Source organism: Trachurus japonicus, chromosome 4, assembly GCF_045865225.1.
Source record: "Trachurus japonicus isolate A0001 chromosome 4, Traja_1.0".
NCBI lineage: Eukaryota > Metazoa > Chordata > Actinopteri > Carangiformes > Carangidae > Trachurus > Trachurus japonicus.
In genome coordinates this window covers 13,964,749-13,985,959 of record NC_140910.1, presented here as the reverse complement: position 1 = coordinate 13,985,959, position 21,211 = coordinate 13,964,749, and the positions used below count along the sequence as shown (strand labels likewise).

At 40.0% G+C, this 21,211-nt stretch overlaps 1 protein-coding gene across 1 annotated transcript; it reads left to right on the top strand.

The window, feature by feature from the left end:
* The first annotated feature begins 328 nt into the window (after window positions 1-328).
* ghrhrl (growth hormone releasing hormone receptor, like) lies at window positions 329-18,465 on the top strand. The gene is made up of 13 exons (XM_085775408.1): window positions 329-528; window positions 10,112-10,217; window positions 10,685-10,792; window positions 11,367-11,458; window positions 12,192-12,295; window positions 12,883-13,015; window positions 13,126-13,279; window positions 14,447-14,507; window positions 14,896-14,965; window positions 15,253-15,344; window positions 16,154-16,283; window positions 16,953-16,994; window positions 18,009-18,465. Exons 1-13 carry the CDS (start codon window positions 472-474, stop codon window positions 18,108-18,110), a joined length of 1,251 nt encoding a protein of 416 aa, XP_085631534.1. The 5' UTR covers window positions 329-471; the 3' UTR covers window positions 18,111-18,465.
* The last annotated feature ends 2,746 nt before the right edge of the window (window positions 18,466-21,211 follow it).

The window sequence follows — 21,211 nt, the reverse complement described above, 5'->3', positions numbered from 1 at the left end:
GTGTATTTGGCGACACAGGGAGGCAGAGGGATGAATTTGTAATTTTAAAATCGTTACACCATACACAGTACTATGGTGCACACACAAACGTCCACTCAGCCGTAAAGCGTACAGGTTAAAGTGAGAGTTGGATTTCCCTTTCAAAATAAAAGAGAAACATATCTTCCTCAAAACTGTTTGTTTGGCCAGACCTTACTCTCCCTGTCTCACTGTTAATAGCACTTCTTTGGATGACTGCGGGAAAATTGGAAGAAAAAAATATCTCCACAACTATTTCTATTAATCCCAAATTCTGGGGGGGTGAGGCTCTTATTCTGAAAATACGTGCAGGGAATCCACCGCTGTAGCTGAGTGCTTGACGAGCTGCTGTTTTCGCACCTGGTGAGAGAGAGGGGCTCAGCATCCCGTCCTGCTGGAGCGCGTGTCAGTCTCTGTGAGGGAAAGCCGCTCGTTGGACACTGCACCGTCAACATGACCTGTCTGCACATCATCAGAGGGATTTTCTTCACTTTGTGTCTGGCTCCAACTGTGAGTGATTTACTTTTACTTCATGTGTAGAAGGGGGGGAAAAAGGAGGACGTTTAGCACATTTGAAACTTGGGCAAGGAATTAAGAGTTCTTTTTTTTGCCTGAAAACTGAAAAACGGCTTTGTTTCTGAGCTAACACCGCTTGTGTATGAATTTATTTCGATGTAAAATAACAGACTCAGTCATTCTCTTTCTTTTGCCCATCTTGTTTATCGGTGCTCGCGCCCTGCGTCTGTCTGCAGGCACCTGTGTCTGCAGCACTGGTTCTAGTGATGCCAAACTAGCCACTGTCTTACTGTCATGATAACATGAAGCACAGCGCAGCAGAGTATCAGCTGACTGAGGAGAAAGGCATTTCATGTGTACAATGAATGAACGTGAAGAAGTGTGAGAGTGAGTGTGTTTTTATAAGTGTGTTACCAGTCCAGCCCCCCCTCCCCCCCCCTCTCTCTCTCTCTCTCTGTGTGTGGCCAAATAATCGTGACCTTTGTGTATGAAGGGGTTTAACATCTTTCACTTTTAATCAAAATCAGTTTGAAGCAGCTGTACTATATGTAGATAGGTATAAATCACAAGTTAAATCTCAATAAGATATCACAAATCTGTATCTCAAAGTCTGCCATAATACAACATGATATGATTTGATTTGATTCAGGCACTGGTGATCAATTAGAGATGATAGCATCTGCTGATTTAAGACAGTAAATTCCACTTAATTCCTAATCACAAAAAGAAACTGAAATAACAGTAGATACTTTTATTTCTGAGCTCAACCAGACATTTCAATAAAAAAACAATATTTAAAAAAAAAAAATATATATATATATATATGCATCCTGTTTACAATAAAGTGCCACTTTCTGATTAATTGAGCTTTACAATTTGTAAAGGTTCACAAATGTAAACATACTGCTATTTAGAGACTCAAACAGAATGTTTTAGAACTTAGTAATTAGCTACGCACATCTCTGCAGATGAAATAAGAAATTGGAGCAGATACTCATTACTCAGACTTGCCATGGTCATTTCAAAATAAAGGCACGTCTTACTATGATGATATGATGAGAGTCTGATCAATGTGTGGTTAAACCTCTAGTCTAGATTTATACTGGTTGCAGGGACTAATTGAGTGTGTCTCTGTGTGTACTGCATAGTGCAAACTGGATAGAACTATAAAAATACACACCAAAAAATCAAGTGTTTGCTGCGGTCTTTATGTCATATGAAATGAAACTTTGGGGTTTGGACTGATATACTTTAATCCAGTTAGACATTTGTGTTAAATGTTGTAATAATGATCAAATAAGAATAGATTAGATTAGATTATACTTTATTATCAGATCACTCTGAAATTTGTCTTGCGTCCCATGACGTCCAAAGTTTCACATAAATAATAACAAAATACAAAAAACATACATTTACAGAAAGCATAAATGTAATATGTTGTATATGTATATGAATATGTTTTGTTAGCTCACAGTGACCTTGACCTTTGACTTCTGACAACCACATTCTAAACAGGTTATCCTTGAGTCTCAGGTAATGTTTATTGTAAAAAAAAAAAAAGAAAAGAAAAGAAAAAACAAGCCCTTCAGGCATCCCTGATATATCATGTTCACAAGAACATGAGGTTGTTGTGACCTTCATCTTTGACCTTTGACCCTCATAATCCAGTTGGTTGGTCTTTCCGTCCAACTTAACATTTCATGTTCAGATGAGGTACTGCATCTATGAGAATAGGGCAGATGCCAGAAAACATCCACTGCTGCTGTGACTTACGACTGTTTTATTTCATTTTTGTCCTCATTTACTTATACTGTGGAGATGGATGTGTCTGTGTGGCTAGTAGCTAATATTGTAATGTAAGTAAAGTTTATTAGTGTTCACATCTAAATCATTTATGCAAAAAATATCTAAATCATTTATGCAAAAAATATCTAAATCATTTATACAAAAAATATAAAAATGTATTGAGATACTGAGTTACTGAGATCAACACACACACACACACACACACACACACACACACACACACACACACACACAGACACACACACTGGAATAATGCTGAATTCACTTTATCTCGTTGAGGAAAGTAAAAACCATTTGTATGGAACGGTATGAGGTTTGTTTGCTGATACTATCAATCTATTTACACTTTAGTTTGCACAATTTGTCGTGGCCAATCAACTGTGAGAGGAATCAAGACAAGGCAAGAAACAGTACACATGTATGCAGATTCACACGCCGACTCTTACAACAGCTTTTCTTTTAATCAACATCTTTATGGGAGTATTATTACATGGCCACCTCACTAATTTCCATAACAGAATAGAAATGTGAGAGGCAGGCGAACGGGTGGCGTGATGATCAGCGAGGCAGAGAGAGAATAGGAACAGGGCAGACACTCATCACCATGTTCCACTTCATTCTCTTCTCTTTCACTGCTCAGGACTGCAGAGAATTATAATGAACTACCGGGATCCATAAAACACACGGCACGCACACACACACATTTCAAAAGAAAACAAGAGCAGTAGTTTATGGTCTCTGGTCTTTGGAATGTCAATATAACCAGGAACAAAAAAATATAGAGAGAAAGATCAAGAGGAAAACAATGTTTTCAGCTTCATAGAGTTCAAACATGCATCATACTTGTCTTGCGTGAATTAGATTCACTCAACATGCGGGCAGCAGATGGACAGATTAATTGTTTTTTTGGACAGACAGTTAACATAGCCTACCAGAAAAACAGCTAAAGCTAGCTAACTGACAAGCACAGACATTAAAAAAAAAAGTAATTAACAAACAAGGTGTTATGTGGCTTTATGGCTAAATGGCTGCTTGCTCGCATCTCTAACTCTCAAAAATTAAGAAATGATATCCAATAACTGAATATAAAGATGGACCATGTGTCTGCACTTCTTCCCATTGAACAAATACAAAGCCAAATATCGCAGATATTTTCATTACATTTCATTGCATCAAATATTTTATTAAAACCACTTATCAAACTTATCAGCTTCATTAGAACTACCTAATGTGACAGAAAATATGATATTGACATACATTGATTTTTAGGGAGGGGTATGTGACCAAAGGGGAAAGGATACAGGGAGGTAGATTTAGTTAGCTTTGCACAGAGCCAGGCTTCAAAAATGATGCTATGGTAAGTTGGCATTCATTTACTAGCACCCACCTATATGACAGATTATTATACCTTCCATGTGCATCTCAACTAGAAAGCAAATAAGCCCATTTCCCAAAATGTCGAACATTTTGCTCAGTATCTAAACTTCAGGGACCAACCTTGTTTGTACCGTCTTTCCGATTGACTGAACATGTTTTATATTTTTATACTGTGCCAGAGTGCCATAGCTGCTGTGCGAAAGTACACCTCGTTCACTGTTTAAAATAGAAGGCAACATCTGCAAAGAGAGCCCAATCCGATGGCCCCTTTCTGGGTAGTTAGTGGATAATGGGCCTCACCTCTCAGGGAACATTTTTACAGCAGACTGCACAAGAGCCCCGTCAATGTGAAGGGGACTTTGGCTTTGCATTTAGTTTCATGGCTCATATTACCCAGACATACCGCATGTACCCCGCCATCTCTCTATCTCCCCATCTCTGTTTCTGTCTCTTAAATGCAGCGTAGTGTCTCACTTTATCCCATCGTGCAGCTAAAATGCACGCCACGCACCCTCAGGGCTTGTAACCGCCGATTCTCGACTCCCGCTTTATACCTCACCCCCTGCCATTCAAAGCTTTGCTTGCTTCCTCCCAACTGGACACCATTCCCCATTCTTATGTAGAGTAAAATGTCTTCACAGCATCTCTTTTGCATATAAACAGGGAAGCCATGTGCGGTACATGACCCCTGCTGGACATATGGCGTGCCATTCAGCTGACGCTTTTGTCAAGTGCACTTTCTGACCACACAAGTGCATACATCTTTCTGTTTTGAATACAAGTGCCCTACTTCTCAGGTAAATTGGTGCTCAAACAGTGAGTTATAACTGTACAATCACCGTTTAGCAGAAAATAATACCTCTATATCTGCATATGTTCCACTTTAATATACTGTACATACTGCTAACCCCGACTGTCTGAATTCAGTTTCTCTGCAGGAGCCAAAGTATCAATTTTTTCATGTGTCCCTTTCCTTTTGAACATGAAGAGCTGTAATTGCAGAGTAAATTGCACAATAACACCTCTCATTAGAGTATTAGCATCGCATTAGGAACAAAGAGGACTCAGTGGTAGCAGTTTGCTCAGGCTTCTTCCAACACGTCCATTCACTGATGGTACTAAGAGCTTGCATATTGTTGGTACTTTCTTAAAGATGATATAATAGGGGGACAACATTGTTCTGTCAGGAGAGTTTTGTTCAGTCCAACTAGTTTTCTCTATTATGTTTATTCTGTAAATGTAAATGTTTTTATCATAGTTCCTAGAGCAGTTGGTTATTCTGCACAAGCTTGGATTTTCTCTCAGAATATCATTATCGTGTTTGTGTGTGCTTGTGTGTGATTGCACTGGAGACACAGAAATTGAGATTTGTGGCTTAATCTAGTTTCTCAGATGAATTTCAAGCTACATAATTATTGATTTGCCTCAGTGTGACATTTCAAAGGCAGACTATGGGCCCTAGTTTGCTGGCGCAGCGCAGGTGGCGCAAGGTAGCGCAGCCGGTCTAATGCAAGTTTCGACCAGCGCAGCCTAGCGCAAAGTCAGATTGGAAGATTGGCAGATCGCGCTGCGCTGAGATAGGCGTGGCTGCGCAGCAGGGGGAGGCGTCACAGATTCAGCTTGGTGCAGTGGAAGTTTTGTCCGAAAATGTCCCGCCGAGGTTGCGCTGAAAGCTCGCCACCTCCAACCAGGTCTAGTCTCAGCGCAGGGCGAAGCGCAGCAGGTGCAGTGGAAGTTTGGCTGACTGATCTGCAGTGCACACACGTCACCAAGACCTCACAGGCAGATCTCCACAGTTCCAGACACATTTCAATGCAATAAATATCCACAATAACCACTATTTAATGCAACTAACGGAATCAACACGTGAATTTATATCTATATAGATTGTCCCGTCACATCTGACGTCAGATCAAAGCAGAGATCAAAGGCTGTGGCACGCGTAATGGAAACTCCACCTGAATTAACACAGCAGGGACGAACTGGCACTGAAAAGCAGCTGTGGATGTCCCAAAAGCAGGACTGAGGGTGGATGACTGCATGTCGCTGCCGTGTTGAGATACCACTCTGCCCTTGTGATGATCGCTTTATTTATTTATTTATTTATTTACTTATTAATTCATTAGCGGAGAGCGACCGCATCACGCAGCCGTAATGAAAAACAAAACACAAATCATCATCTCTCTTAGTCCACCACAACAGCCTCGGTATCAGATAGTCAGTATATAGCCTACTACAGTATACTCAGCATCTCATCACAGAAAAAAAAGAGAAAAAAAGAGACGGACAGAGAGAGAGAGAGAGAGAGAGAGAGAGAGGGAGGGAGAGAGAGAGCGCGAGTCCTTTACGCTGATTTAATCCACATGGTCTGTGTTTATGTTGTGATTAGTGTACACCTGTCATCTTGCTTACATAGGGTTTGAATAAATGTGAGTTTCTTTATTAGTGTATTAGTTGTTTCTTAGATTGGGTAGGGGTTCTCAGTGTATCAGATCAAACCTGGTTAAGTATATTAGTGAACTCATTATTGGTCACTCTGAGCTCGGACCTCCGGACCAAAACAGCTGTTTCCTCCTGGGAGAGGTTCGGCCTCTGGCGTCGCTGTCTCCTCCGTCCATGTCCAAGTATAAAATGACAAACTTGCAGCGCGCATCACCCGCCGCGCAGTTAAAGGTGAGGAGAGGAGCTCCTTTGATTGGTGAAGATCTGACTCGGCTGTGTCAAACCCACTCCACGCCTTTCTCTCCTCCTCCTGTCTCCCTCCCGCCCTCTCTCCTCCCTCTTCACCGTTTGCGCCGGTGGGAGGGACGAGGGGAGGGGCTGCGCTAGTCTAAGTCTGACTGCGCGGCCCAGCAAACTTGCGATATGGACCTGGGCCACACCCCGTTGGCGTGGCGAAGCTGCGCTGATGCTAGACTTCACCTGGTCGACGAAACTAGGGCCCTATGTCTTTCTGATCTGCATGTATGACTGACACTTATTGGAGATTCAATTTTCATTTCTCCTCCAAAGAAATTTGTATGTTTAAATCTTTATCCATGGTTTTGTAAGAAAATCTCCCAAATGCCCCTCATCATTTTCTTTAACTGTATTTTAATGATCAGAAGCTGACTGTTTGTGTGCTGCCACTAATTTGGCAGCATTTTACTTATGCTTCCCAAGAAATTTGGAAATTGTTCCTCAGGACTGGTGTAAAAACCCTGAGAGTCTAAAACTAGCACCCACCTCCCCACCCCCCCTCCAATAACATCAATAACCCTTTTACAGCTTGAACCGGAACGCACTGCATTACGACAGTAAAAAGCGATATTTATGCAAGGTGGTGTTCACTTGTGTAATTTCATGAAACAGCTCCAGGTGTGTTTGTGTGGGTGCAGATGTTGCTGTTTCCCCCTCAGAGAAACTCATAGATCTTTTTAATGGAAATGTTGGTACCACACACCCGGTTTGTCCTATTGACGGCACTCAGAGAGCTGCCGAGCTGTGGAAATCAGCGTTCTCCAGAGGGAGAGTTCGTGTTCCCAGAGGAGTTTAGCTTCAGAGGCTTTGTTTCATTAAGAGTTTGCTTGCATCATGACACAAAGAGACTTGTTTTCCCTCTGGTCTTTCCAAATGAGATGGAACTGAGCAGAAACAAGGACAAATGTCTGTGCAATATGCCAGTAGATAACACAAATGACTTTATTATAACTGCAACAACGTGACTAGTACTCTGCAGTTGTGTCATCATGGCAAAATGTGGACCTGGAGAGCCTTACTGTAGCAGGAACTACCACTGAGGGAGCTGTCAGTGCTTTGGCAGCTGTTTTTATATCTGCCTGTCCCTCAGTGTTTTTTTTTTATCACCACAATGGCACAACAACCTCCAAGACTTTTACAGGTGTGTAGCTGAGAACAAAATGAAGGCAGAGTTTGAAAATAGATGTTTGACACATGAATACTAAGTATGTAATAATGTAGTAATGACTCTTAAGTACGCATGGGACAGAATCTCAACATGTAGTTAAGGCTTTGTCTGTGATCTGCTGTTGTGTCCCGAAAAGCAATATAACAACCTCAAAATAAGTCTCCTTAGGGAAAAAATAAATGCAAAACATTCTCAAAAGTTGGAGTAATTTCTGAAATTGAGGGTTGTTGTAATTACTTGTGTGTCTCTATAGTAGGTCCTCCATTTTCTTCTTTTGTCTACTTTGGACCAGTTTTTTTTTTCTTCTAGGGGCTTCCCTCTGATTCTTTCTAACACATATGCACACACACGCTGCTCATATTCATTCTCACTTCACACATCCTCACCACCATCACTGGACAAAGATGTCCTCAAGGCCCATGCAGAGAAAAGGCTTATGCTTATCTGAGGGTAGGGGGCATTGTTTTCCATCTGTGACATTTTTTAAAAACATTATTTGTCTTTTTTCTTTACACCAAAGTAATTTTTTTGTACAGCATAAGTAGTCATAACTCATTAAATACACAGAGGGGTAGAATGATGGACCGTAATGAATCATTCCCAAAATGCCAGTAGCCTACTAGTTGAATAGACTAAATGCCTAGAAAATAAAATTCACAGTGCACAGTGCACATGTAAACACAGAATGTAAAATTCTAGGTACATTAAAAGGAGCAGATAGATATTCCAGTCTCACCATATCATGTGAGACCTTTTGTCATGAAACACACTGTTACAATATGTTGTCAAGCCTAACAAAACAAGACCCAGCCTGCTGCTCTGACCTTTAAATTCAGACCACTTAAGTTCACTGGCAACATGAAATAAAAAATTAAATGCCACTTGAATTCCACCCATGCAAACAAGATACTCCACTCACCACCAGCTGTCTCAGTAGGTAAAGAGATATAACGACTTATTTATAATAATGTTACATTTTTATGTTTGAAGTTACTGATTTTTAGTGGAAAAAATAAGTAAAATGCATAAAAATGAAATACACAATTTCAGCCCCAGCTTTTTTTCTTCTTTTTTTTAAAGTATATTTTTTGGGCTTTTTTGCCTTTAATCGATAGTAAAGTCGAGAGAGAGACAGGAAATTGGAGGCAAAGAGAGGGGGAATGACATGCAGCAAAAGGCCACCTGAATGGGACCCCCTCGAAAACGAGATGGCGCATCTCAAGGGGCTATTCCAAATAAATTGAAATTGAATCGGGATTCGATACAGGGCCGACTGCAGCGCGGACTACAGCCTCTCTGCATATGGGGCACCTGCTCTACCAACTGAACTAAACGACGTCCCAACAATTTCAGCCCCAGCTTGCATGCTCACCTCACATTTCCTTTCAGCACCTGAAGGCAGCACAACAACGATTTGATACCTCAGCTCATTTGCAGTATATGAAATACAGGAGCAGCGAGTAGTAGCAAGAAAATGTAATGAAAATGGAGTGTGTGGAGCCGATCTGAGAATCTAACACCGGACCACAAAGCCATGGTGTGTACTGTGAACTCAATGCTGGCCTGTCTTGCCTCTGTGACCCTTCACCTTAAGCATTTCTGTCATCTGGAAAGCCTTCTGTAGTAATGGGTGCAACGAATTCAGCTTATTTCCCAGTTTGAAGGAATGCTTCCTTCACACTAAATGATCAATACACAACCCTGTTTCAAAACTGTCCCCACTGCCAACATCAGTATTTAGTGTATTAGCTGCAATGTTCAAAAACACTTAACTCTCATTATGTCTAATGCAATACATGAATGTTTATACATTTTCACAAGCGCTGGATGATATGACCTCATAAACTCATGTACACTTTTTGTAAATGTTCTATAAATAACTAGTATTCAGACTCAGTTTAATGCACTGAACTACACATTCACTCACTGTTTTCCAGGTACAGCTAAAAGGATAATTACCGCAGAGTCATGACACGGTGGTCCTCTATGCTGTTTTTCCTCCATCCACCTCTCTCCAACAATATCTACCACACACCAAACCTATTCTTTCTCAGAAACAAAATGTTCTTATTTGTTTTAGTCCAACATAAATGTAATGTCGGAGTCCAGTGCAAATCCAGTTACTCTTTTTTCATTTGAGTGAACAAGGGTAGACAGCATTAAATGGATGGAACGCAGAGTTGAGGCAATCATCTCTGTCCTCAGAGGCAAACTCATTTCATTAATTTTCTGAGCCTGTGCTCTCTGTGCACTATATAGAGAGATATGGATTTTTCCAATGGATATAGTTGCATTTTGCCAAAAGGTTAGGATTCTAGTTATGTTCAGTTCCTACTAAAGGCATCCTATCCTCACAAATGTCATGGATTTTCTTTTTCAGATGAAATGCCATTCCATATGATTTAAACTTAAGTGTCTAAATGTCTGTATGTATCTAACGGAGCTTCCCTTCCTTCTCTTCTTCCTTCCACCCTGCCCTGGCTCCAGGCTTTATCGAGCCTGCATCCTGAATGTGAGTACATATTTCAGCTGAAGAAAGAAGAGCGTCACTGCCTTCAGTTTATTGCTGCGCAGGCCAACAAAAGCCATGAAGGTGTGTTTCCCATTTTCAAATTACTCCGCACTGGTAGCAAATGTTCGTGTTTAATACAAGAGTCTAGGCTGGACTCAAGTATCATCAGCCGTCACAGCAGATTCTCGATGGCATCTCAGCTGTAGAATGAGAAACAAACTGGGTGATCTATCACTGTTGCATCTGTGGAGGGGTCCATTAAGGCTAGTTATATAAGGATTTATGTATCTATCGGGTCTTGCTCAGAGATCTCTGGAGTACTCCCTCATTCTTGTCTTAATCAGTTTACACAGAGGTGGATGTTACGGCTTTGAGAGATGGTGAAAGTATTGTGCATGATACGCCTCATTTACCTCTGCTGTATCTCCACGAGTTTATATTTCAACTGCATGGATTTCTGGTGGTAGTGTATGACAGTGCGTATAAATTAGTGCTTTATGGTCTGTCCTGTCATATATTTTTTTCAACCTTCTCTCTCCTCTGAAAAGGTTGTCGGCCATGGTGGGATGAACTGGTCTGTTGGCCTCATGCAGTCGTTGGAGAAACGGTCCACAGAGGTTGTCCTGCTGTCTTCTCCCTCTTCAAAAACAACACAGGTGAACAAAAGATCACATGGTGGAAGTGGAGAGACACAGGTGCAAGGTTTCAGCCTGAGATACAGCGTGTTCACCAATGAGGCAAAATTAAACTAAATTGAAGTAATTAAAGCAAAGGGTGTTTTTTAATTCTGATAAATGTATCTATATTCATTCACCCAGTCATTTATTCATTCATTTATTTTGACATGGATTATCATGTGCTTGTGTTGCAGGGTTTTACATAATGTGACAAAGATATCACAGCTCTCAGAAAAAACCTGGAATAATTACCTCTTGGATGATTATGTGAAGGCTATTTATAAATCATAAACATGCAATTATAGGGTCTTTATCCTTATCTTATCTCAGTAACGTTTTCTTATCTGCATTAAATAAGTACATTTCAAATTAGTATTGAAGGTATTTGGCATGGCTGACTTACTAAATGTCAATATCATTACAGTGAGGAAGATTTATCTTCTGTATCATGGATATCAGAGCAAATCTTCATGACAATGCTTACAGAAATAGATATTAAAGTGAAGTTTATCTCTTGATGGCTGCTGATGGATCTCTATACCATGCGCCTCAGGTTCAGTGAGCCGTAACTGCACCAGTGGAGGTTGGTCCAGGCCCTTCCCACCGTACCACATTGCCTGCAGTGTGGATGATGACATTCCCGAGGTGAGATACAGAAGTCAGACTGGAGAGTGAGTGACTCCAGGCTGAGAGTGCAGAGATCAGGGTGAAAATCAGAAGCAGCAGGAGCAAGGAGACAACTAGACTAACTATTAGAAGTCAACACGCCAAACAAGCTGAATTTGAAGAGGAAAAAAAAAAACGATCACGTTTCAAGTGGTCTTCGTGTAGTTTGTCAGACTGCGCTGAGGTGAAAATATTGCGCTCTCCAGAGAAGCCTTACTGGCCTCCTGAGAGTAGAAAAGACAATATGGTCAAACATAAACGTTTATCATGTGAAAATACTTTTGCAAGGCCATGACTGAATTGAATGTCACCCATCAGGTTGATGGCTGACTTTATCTGAATGGCATTTAAGAGAAAACTACTTATGTGCTATACAGAGGATCTTCTGTCTTGAGTTGAAGTCTTTTACAAGCAAGATTGTAAGGTCATATATCACAAGTTTTGATGTTCTTCTAATTGAGTAGCTTACTCATTTGTACATTTTTGAGTTGATTCAGGAGTCCATTAGGCCCAGCCTCAAAATACAGAGAAAGCTTTCTTGCAGTGATTCTGCAGTCATGTCTTCAGTACAGCCGAGTCTCGAGCTAGTCTGCAATTTTGTCTCATTTTGAGACATTATATTCATTTTGAAACCTGACAGCATTTTGAAAAGCTTTGATATTTGAGTATAACACCTTTTTATACAAAATGTTCTTTCTCATCTTGCTTTCAGACAGAACAGTCCTACTTTGCCACTGTGAAGCTGATATATACCATCGGCTACAGCGTATCTCTAGTGGTGCTGGTTGTTGCTGTGTTGATCCTGTTGCTCTTCAGGTAGGAACAGGTCATTTAAATAAGTTTAGATCAAAGTTGAAAAATGAATGAGAGAGTTTTCAGGTAGCCTATGATCATTTATCAGAGAACACCAAACAATAGTAATGACAACAGTATTGTTGGACTGTAAACAAAAACCATGATACAAATGTACTCGTAGACAAACAAAAACTCTGCAATAATAGCTACAAACAAGTGGCTCTCACTTTATATGCTGCTTTGCATGCTGTTCCCCACTCTTTCACATCTCCCAGTTTCAATATTGTCCATCCTGGAGTTTGACCTTCTTTGACACAGAGTGGATATAACAGGTGCTACAGTCCACTTAGCCAGTGACAGTCACAGTGTCAAGGGTCTCCTCACACTCACCCACTCAGCTCTTGGGTTCAATGGGTTAATTGAACTCGGAACATGTAGAAACGCAAATCCTCTTAATTAAAGTTTTTTTTTCTTTATTTCCATCTGTCCAGGCGGTGTATTGTTTTATAAATATCTGTTTGCCATACCTTATCCTAATTTGGCTTTTTCTTTCCTTTTATACATTTTATCTCAAAACTGAAATCTTGGCCTCTTTTGTTTTTCAACAGGAGACTACGTTGTGCCAGGAACTTCATTCACATCCAGCTGTTCATTACATTTATCCTCAAAGCTGTGGCAGTGTTCATAAAGGACGCAACTCTGTTTTCAAGTGATGAGATAAATCACTGTACCCTCTCCACAGTAAGCAAATGCCATATGTGTAGTTAAATTTGTTTTCCTCACACTAATTCCTTCCCCACCACCACTTCTCTGTCCTTTTCATTCCTGTTTTTTTTTGTTGTTCATTCCAGTTTGCCTGCAAGAGCTCCGTGGTCTTCTGTCACTACTGTGTAATGGCTAATTTCTTCTGGCTCCTGGTGGAGGCGCTGTACCTAAATTCCCTGCTGCTCTCCTCCTTCTATCACAGCCGCCGATGCCTGTGGGGCTTCAGCATGCTGGGATGGGGTGAGAAGCCTTGACATGCAGTTTCTTATTTTCTTATGCTGAGTGTGAGAAGTCCCACTATGAATGCTGTATGATACTTGGTTGGTAGTAGATGCAAGGATTACAAAAATTGCAGATTGCAAAAGTGAGATTTTTCAGACTGCTCTCCACACAGTCTGCATGTCATGACCTCAATTTAGAAATAAGTGTAGCACACTGAATTAAATCATGATTTTGTTAATATATAATACAAGATTCCCCCTGGTGATGCTGCTACATCTTGAGTAGGCTAATTTTAAAATCAGACCGAGAGCTTTGCAGTTTCAAAGTTTAATGTTTTGACATTTACATTACGTCTCCACAGGGCCACTCACCGAGGAATGTGAATATTTGACCTTTAATTACTACCAGCTACGTGTACATTGAAATTCTAAACATGCTACCGAGAATTGTTATACCTACCATTTTTATTAGTATCATGCTAGGGGGCGTATGATCACAAATTAAAAGCCATACACAGAGAAACTTTATAAACCAAATAATCTAAAATAATAATCCAAAGAGCACATGTCAATTTTAGAGCATTATATTAATTTCATATTGACATATTGAGATAAATTGCTTCCATTTGAGGCCCATAATAGTTCTGTGTTTTTAAAGAGCTCTCACAACAGTCCGTGGGGACAACAAAAGGCAGACAGGCTGCCATCAGCCAACATCCACAGCTTATTATTTTCATACGGCCAGAAACTCTCTTGGCTCAGTGGCATCAACTGTAATTACCAAACAAACTGAATTAAAGTTTACATCCCTGTGATAGGAGCTAACATTTTATTTGATCATGTTTGTGGGTTGAATGTTTGTTCAAAAATGCTCTCAAAAACTGGAATTAAATGAAAGGGGTCAGCGGCACAGTCACAGACACTCACCACAACTTTACTTGGCGAGTATAATGAATGCGCAGGTGTTTGTTTCAGCGGCAATGAGGCAATAAATAGATGAGAACCGCCACATATTGTACATGTACACTGTTATAGCCTCTTAATTATTGCATTTACATTGAGTTCCTGCTACACAGATCAGTGCAGATATTAGAAAAGTTGACAATGAGCCAACGGGTGCACACATTGGTAACTTATGATTAATCATGACAATCTGTTTTTTTGTTTTGTTTTTACTGTTCCTCAGGTGTACCCATGCTCTTCATCATCCTGTGGATTGGCTCCAGGGTGTATTTTGAGGACACAGAGTTTGTATAAACCTCCACTATCATTTCCATCTCCACAAGCTCATTTATTTCTTGTTTACATTTCTAGGACACTGCAACAGATGTTTCAGTGTCCAAGATTTAAAATGCGGAGTAAGTGCAACAGTTCAAACCACAGTAAAGCACTAGAGCATGCTATTGAAATGAGTTGATAACATGCATGGGTTTTTGATGTGGAAGTGTACTTAATTTACATACTTTACCTTGTTAATGCATTTATATCTGCACTCATTTTGTACTCACCATTGTTTGTTGCTTGCTAGGTGAATATTTGTATTCTACAGTCAGATGAAGTCATTGTCTGTCAACCTGGAAGAGAACCTTGCACAGACTGATTAAAGTGCACCTTTCAAAATGTCTGTCCACACAGATGTTGGGACATCAATGAGCACTCGCCCTATTGGTGGATCATCAAGGGACCAATTGTTGTGTCTATAGCGGTAAATGCCCCCATTGTGCGGAAATGAACAAACTGATGGATCCTTTCTTTTGCACCTAGCAGATTACAAATTGTTATGCAGATGGTTTGTTTACTCTATTTTTTGAGAGTGTAAATTAGGAGAGCAACCCCAAAAAATACCTTCACATCAGTCATGGCTAATTACACACTTGGCTGCTCAAATTATTTCCCCGACATTCAATAACTGTGAAGAACTTGTTACTGTATGGCTGAACAATGTTTTGTTTTTTTAAATTAATTTTACATCCTTGCTTTCTATACCAACAGGTCAATTTTATGCTCTTCATGAACATCATCAGAATCCTGATACAGAAGCTCAATCCGCGGCTGATTCAGTTCAATAACTCATCTCAGTACAGGTAATCCTTTAGCTGCAGATACAGTTGTAAGCACAATATGAGTGACTGAACTTGATACAGTATGCTCAGCTTCAGTCAGTGGTGTGTTTTAATTACAGAAAGACAAGAAAAAGGAGCATTTCTATCCTATTTCTATTTACCAATTTGAGACCGGTTTGAGATTAGCTTTTATCAGGGGAAGCCTCAATCTTTTCCTGACACAGTCTTGAATTTACAAAGTTTTGTCTGTCTGAGTTGTTTATCTTTGACTGTCAAGCTTTTTAAGCCTGTTCTGCAGAAAATATGAAACATTTTTTCACTCTCTCTGTCACTTTGATGGTAGAAACGATGTGAGTCGTGTGAAAACTGTCGATACACCACAGCGGTCTCTGTATTCAACAAACACTGAACCACAGCCTGGTCTGGCCACGTCTACCTTTCCACTTCCCAAGTGGCTTATCAGAATTTCTAATTGAAATAGGCTTACTAATTGACTGGAAGTGTTCAGCTGCATCATGCTCCTGGATCTTTAAGACATACAAAAGAGATGGTTACAGCAGCTAGATTAACACTTCCCCATAATATGACCTCTGCATTCACATTTTAATCTCTTCACTTTGAATCATGCACCTGCCACTACCTTTCCACTCACAGACAGAAAGTGATGTTCAAATTGATGCACACACAAGTATCCTCTTGACTGACATCTGATGATTAGCGTGACTGTATGCATGATGCCATCCAGAGCAGCGTTCAGATAAGAGATACAATAAATAGCTCCTTCAAGTAGCTTCAACTCCTGCATCTTGTTTCTTTGCTGTGTGCAACAGACGCCTGACCAAATCCACCCTCCTCCTCATCCCTTTGTTTGGCACTCACTACGTGTTCTTCAATTTTCTGCCTGACTACTTCAACGTTAACCTGCGCCTCTGTATCGAGCTCTGCATGGGATCCTTCCAGGTACACACACGGATTCTATACTAAATCATAAACAGTGCATCTAATTTACACAATATTCTGAATGAATTCATCCTTTGCAATTACTTATCTAAATTTGAAAGTTACTCAGGTTTGGATATTCTTTGCTTTCTGCACTTTTCCATGTCCAAGTGGTAATTTACGGATGCTGATCAGTGGGAAGGCTTAATTTTAAATTCTCTCCAGACCACTAATGAAAAAAGACCGTGCATATGTTCAGCAGTGCTCTGATGTCACATCTGGCACAAACTGGTTTGGAAGCCATCTTCCCAAATTGGATTTTGTTTCTCTACTGCTTAGCCACAGAGTCCCAAAGCTACAAGTTACAAAACTTATAACAAACAAATAGCTTTGATATAGCCATTGTTTTGTGTAAAGGTTAAAATTCTGCATGTTTTGACATGATGAAAGTAAAGGCAGCAGAGTTTACAATTATGGAGTTTATGCAGTTCATTACAGAGATCTAAATCCAGACCAGTTTTATTCCACCTTTGTTTGCCCTCTGAGATAGAGAAACTGAACAGATTCTGCTGACCTGTTTTAAACTGTCATTCGTTGGTCCTTCAGGTCTGGTTTCTCTCTGACATTTAATCTGTCCTCACACAAGCAACATTTTCTAAATGTTAATGATTAAAACCATCTCTCTTACAGGGGCTCCTTGTTGCAATTCTCTATTGCTTTCTCAATCAAGAGGTCAGTACAAGGCACATACATTGAACAAATCACTCTGATAATTTACAGCTCTCTTGCACAATAAACCTGTACAGCCGGATCATATGTCAGCAAGGGGGAATGGTTTAGAGTTGTCTGAGCTCAAGACACGAAATATGTGGCCACTTCTCCTCTTCTCATCACATAAATGAAGGACCCTGAGCCCATATTATGTAACCACCAAAATTAATGTGTGCTCAACCAGTCAGTCTCAGGGCAACACCAGTCTCGATGTTTTATACACCACAGAATAATTTAAAACCCATGTTCATCTGTTTTAGTTTTGGTGCTTTAGAGCCGCTTGGTTAATACTTGGAAGCCTCTGAATTATCCAATAATGATATAAACCTATATCATCTAGATTCTAGATGAAAACATAAATTTAAAGCTGTGGTTTATAAGTTATTATTGTTCTGATGCCTTGGGGAATGTGTGATTTCTCATATTTCCATGATTTCACAAAAAAAAAGAGTTACTGTACACCCTACGGCTGTACTATCAAACAAAAAGGCTTTATCTTTGGAAGGAGAACAAGTGATGGACTTTGGTTTCAACATTGAACCTAAGAGGATTTTTTTTTGTAATGTTTTTCAAGTTCATAAGAACTGTTGAACATGCTGGAAATTAAACTACTTGTTCTCTTGTCAAGAGTTAAATGATAAAATGGCTAGCACTCTTACAGTAAATGCCTCTGTTAAATATTGGCAGCAGCCTAAGTGACTGCTCTTGACAGAACTCAGAAATCGCAGAGCTCACTGTCACTGTTCAAACAGGAAATTGTTATTTGAATTGTTCTCAGGAAACAATTTTTCCTCAAACTTTTGCTTTGACTGTATAATTTAGCAGCATTGCATGAACATATTAAATAAGACAATTTATTTGGTATAATAAACAGCCAATTAAATAACGATTTGAACTAATACAAATTGCTTATGAGTTGTGACAGTATCATTTGCAAACAGTCAAATACTGTTTTTGTGCGTGTGTGTGTGACAGGTGCAGAAAGAGGTCCACATGCAGTGGCTGAGGTGGCAGGAGAGGAGCTACGGCGTGGTGCCGCCTGCCGCTAAGTGCAGCCAGATGGATACACCTTTCTAGAAAGTCCTGATATGCCTTTACCTTCTCTCTGTCAGATCTGACAGTCCTTTGGCAGAGGATTGTCTCTTTGCCTTTCATCATCTGGCTTTGCGTTACGCACAGTAACAGCAGTTGCGGACCATATACCATCAAATCTTGAGAGTGTGTGAGTTTTCATTCCCAACTCTGAGCGAGTGTTTCACTGGCAAGTGGCAACACTCCTTCAGCTAGTGCCAGAAAATTGAGGTGAACTTTCCAGTGAAGAGTGATTGTGAAATCCCATGACATATACACATGTCAAGACAGCTCCAGCCGATTTCATCTATATTTCCCCAAAGGGCATAGTGGCAACACATTTTAGAGAGAGCAGCTTTTGGAATATGGTCATCTATACTGGTCAAACTGAAGAATAGGATATTGGTTTTAATCAATATGGCTACTATTATCTTCTATTGTGAACATATCAATGCAGAGTATGTAGATGCTCAAGATACGGCACTTTTAATTTATTTCATCAGATGGTTACAGCTGTTCGGACATCTAAACATTCAAGTTAGACTTTGTCTTGCACTTGACTACTGTAGTCTGCAGTGAAGTGATGCACAAACGATTAACCATTCAGCTGACTCACAGGGCAATTAAAATGAACTATTTATATTATTCTTTCGAACATGTGTTACGTACTATCTGGAGACTGTGGGAAGCACTGACTGACCGACAGTTTGAACTTGTTCAGCACAAAAGGAGCTGTACCATAAGTAAATGCTTTCTTGTGATATTTTACTGTTTGTTTGTTTTTTATGTTATGTTTATTATGAAATTAATTCATTATCAGGATCAAGATAAATGAAATACTTCTAGTTGATGGCGGTGTTGTGCGGTATAGTTCAATCTATTGTGTTTCTGTGTGTGTGTGTGTGCTGAGCTTTGAAGCCACTTCACTGTATATTTTAAAGGTTAAAGCCATTGCACTTGTTGTCTTCTGTCATGTCATGTGGTCGACCACACTAATATAAAAAAAAGCTCTGCACTACCTACTGTTATCTCAGAAAAAGCACAGGACTGAAAAAATCATAAATCATGAACGAAAGCTACTGTGAAGTTCAGTAATAATTTGAATTGATTCAATGTAATACATTTTTTGCATATTGTACAGCGCTGTAAACTGCATGGTAATATAAACTGGAAATTGCCAAATTTATGTGAAATAAACAGCTTTTACATTTTGGTTTAGTAATATTTATGTGGTGTAGCTAATTCATCAAGATTTAAGGTTACAAATAACCTGCCCATTCCACCCATTATCATCTTGTCCCAATTATGTATTTTTTATGTAAATGAAGTATTTGCCTTAAATGTCATGTAGCATTAGTGTTTTGCTGCTTTTCTTGTGCCTCTTTCTGTGAAGTTTCAATGCCTTGTGGAATAACAGGTTTCACTCAGCTACATTATGTTTTTCTGCATCTGCCTCCTCCGCAGAAGATAACACCAGCTGGCAGCTACAACATGTTGAATCAGTGATAAAAGTTATGGATGTCTTTGTGGCAACAACTGACACAGATACAGTCTTGGTACAACATGTTCTGATTCTGTTTATTCATGAAATATTTTAAAGCTCTATTTAATAAAAAATAATTTGATGAAAACAGTATGTCAACATCTTGTGTGCTTCAGTTAAACACAGATTCTGGACAAAGGCACAATTATCTATTTTCAGATTTATTATGAAGCTTGTCTAGCCTCCAGGTGGAGATGAGAAACATCAGATCACATTGAAAGATTCAAGTATTTTCCAGGGGAAAGAACAATTGAAATCACCATAACCCATTAGATCTTTAAAATTACACTCTGAATCACATGTTTCAATTATTATCATTATCACAGCATACAGCTGTAGACATTAAAATTACTCTTTACTAAGAATAAAGGCATTAGTCTACACTACACTTGTGCTGCTTTTTGCAGACATAGTCTTTACTCTTGGGTTTGGTTTGCTCTAACTAGTTACAATTAACTATCCACTGCTGTGTATTTAACATCTCCCCCCCATGTCCAGTAAGTCTCAATACCTGTGATAATGATTGTAAGATGAGCACTTGATGTCTGTCTATGTAGATAACCAATGGCTCGGTCAAAGATGACCTGCCAACTCTGAAATACTACTTACATTAATGAAATATTCAATAAGGAAGACCAAATCGAAGAAGACCTTCTGGATCCTCCTTACAGCCACAGATGATGATTATGAATGCTGTCACTCAGAGGTTTTTCCCATCAGGCAGGATGTAGGCAGGTTTTCCACTGCTGTCTCCAACAAAAGTGGAATAGCCCTGAGAGTCCATCAGAGCTCCTTGGTGTTTTCCTAGCAGGACACACACTTAACTTTCTAACATGCCATCACAAAGGCCTATAGGACTGAATAACCATTACACAACAGAATCAAACTTAAAAGAGTTGTCACTTGCTGCCACCACGTGCACTTTGGAGCTAAGTAAACTTTAACAACACTTCAGTGATCAGTTTTCGCACATGGACTCTCTGTGTATTACTAGCCTGCTGACTGGATTTTCACCTGTAGCTGTAACAGGGTTCATATCAGGGGCATCTCCCAGCAGCCTGCAGGCCTGTCTGCTGCTGCTGCTGCTGCTGCTGCTGCTGCTGCTGCTCTGCGGTGGTCTGGGATTTGAGGAATGGGAAGTTCAGAGTTCCCCAACAGGATGTTGAATCACTGCTGCAGCGTACAGCCCCCCACCACCACCACCACCGCACTGCTACACTACACTACAGAGTTGGTTTGCCGCTGGATGAATCCGCATCTGGAGAGGATAGAAAACGCTTTGATTTTTTTTAGAAACATCTGGAAATCTATTTGACTCCGCCTATCTCCTGGTCTAACCCGGGTAAGTCGGCTAAAACGAAGCGTGTTACTTCTACACAACTTGTGTGTGACTCTGCAAGTCACAGTCCCACACAGTAGATCTGACGCTTTTTAGACTTTCTTGTCGCTGTCGTTTTCCAGTAACGTCGCTAGTGTGACAGACAGTGTTAACTTTTCATGAATTAGCCTGCAATTACTTGACATCAGAGAAAATTCAGCTTTATCAGCTGCAGTAAGTCTCTTT

Coding starts and splice junctions, on each gene's coding strand:
- ghrhrl (XM_085775408.1), top strand. CDS start 472: ATGACCTGTCTGCACATCATCAGAGGGATTTTCTTCACTTTGTGTCTG. Junction 13,016..13,125: donor ATCACTGTACCCTCTCCACA/GTAAGCAAATGC, acceptor TGTTCATTCCAG/TTTGCCTGCAAGAGCTCCGT. Junction 14,966..15,252: donor CAATTGTTGTGTCTATAGCG/GTAAATGCCCCC, acceptor CTATACCAACAG/GTCAATTTTATGCTCTTCAT.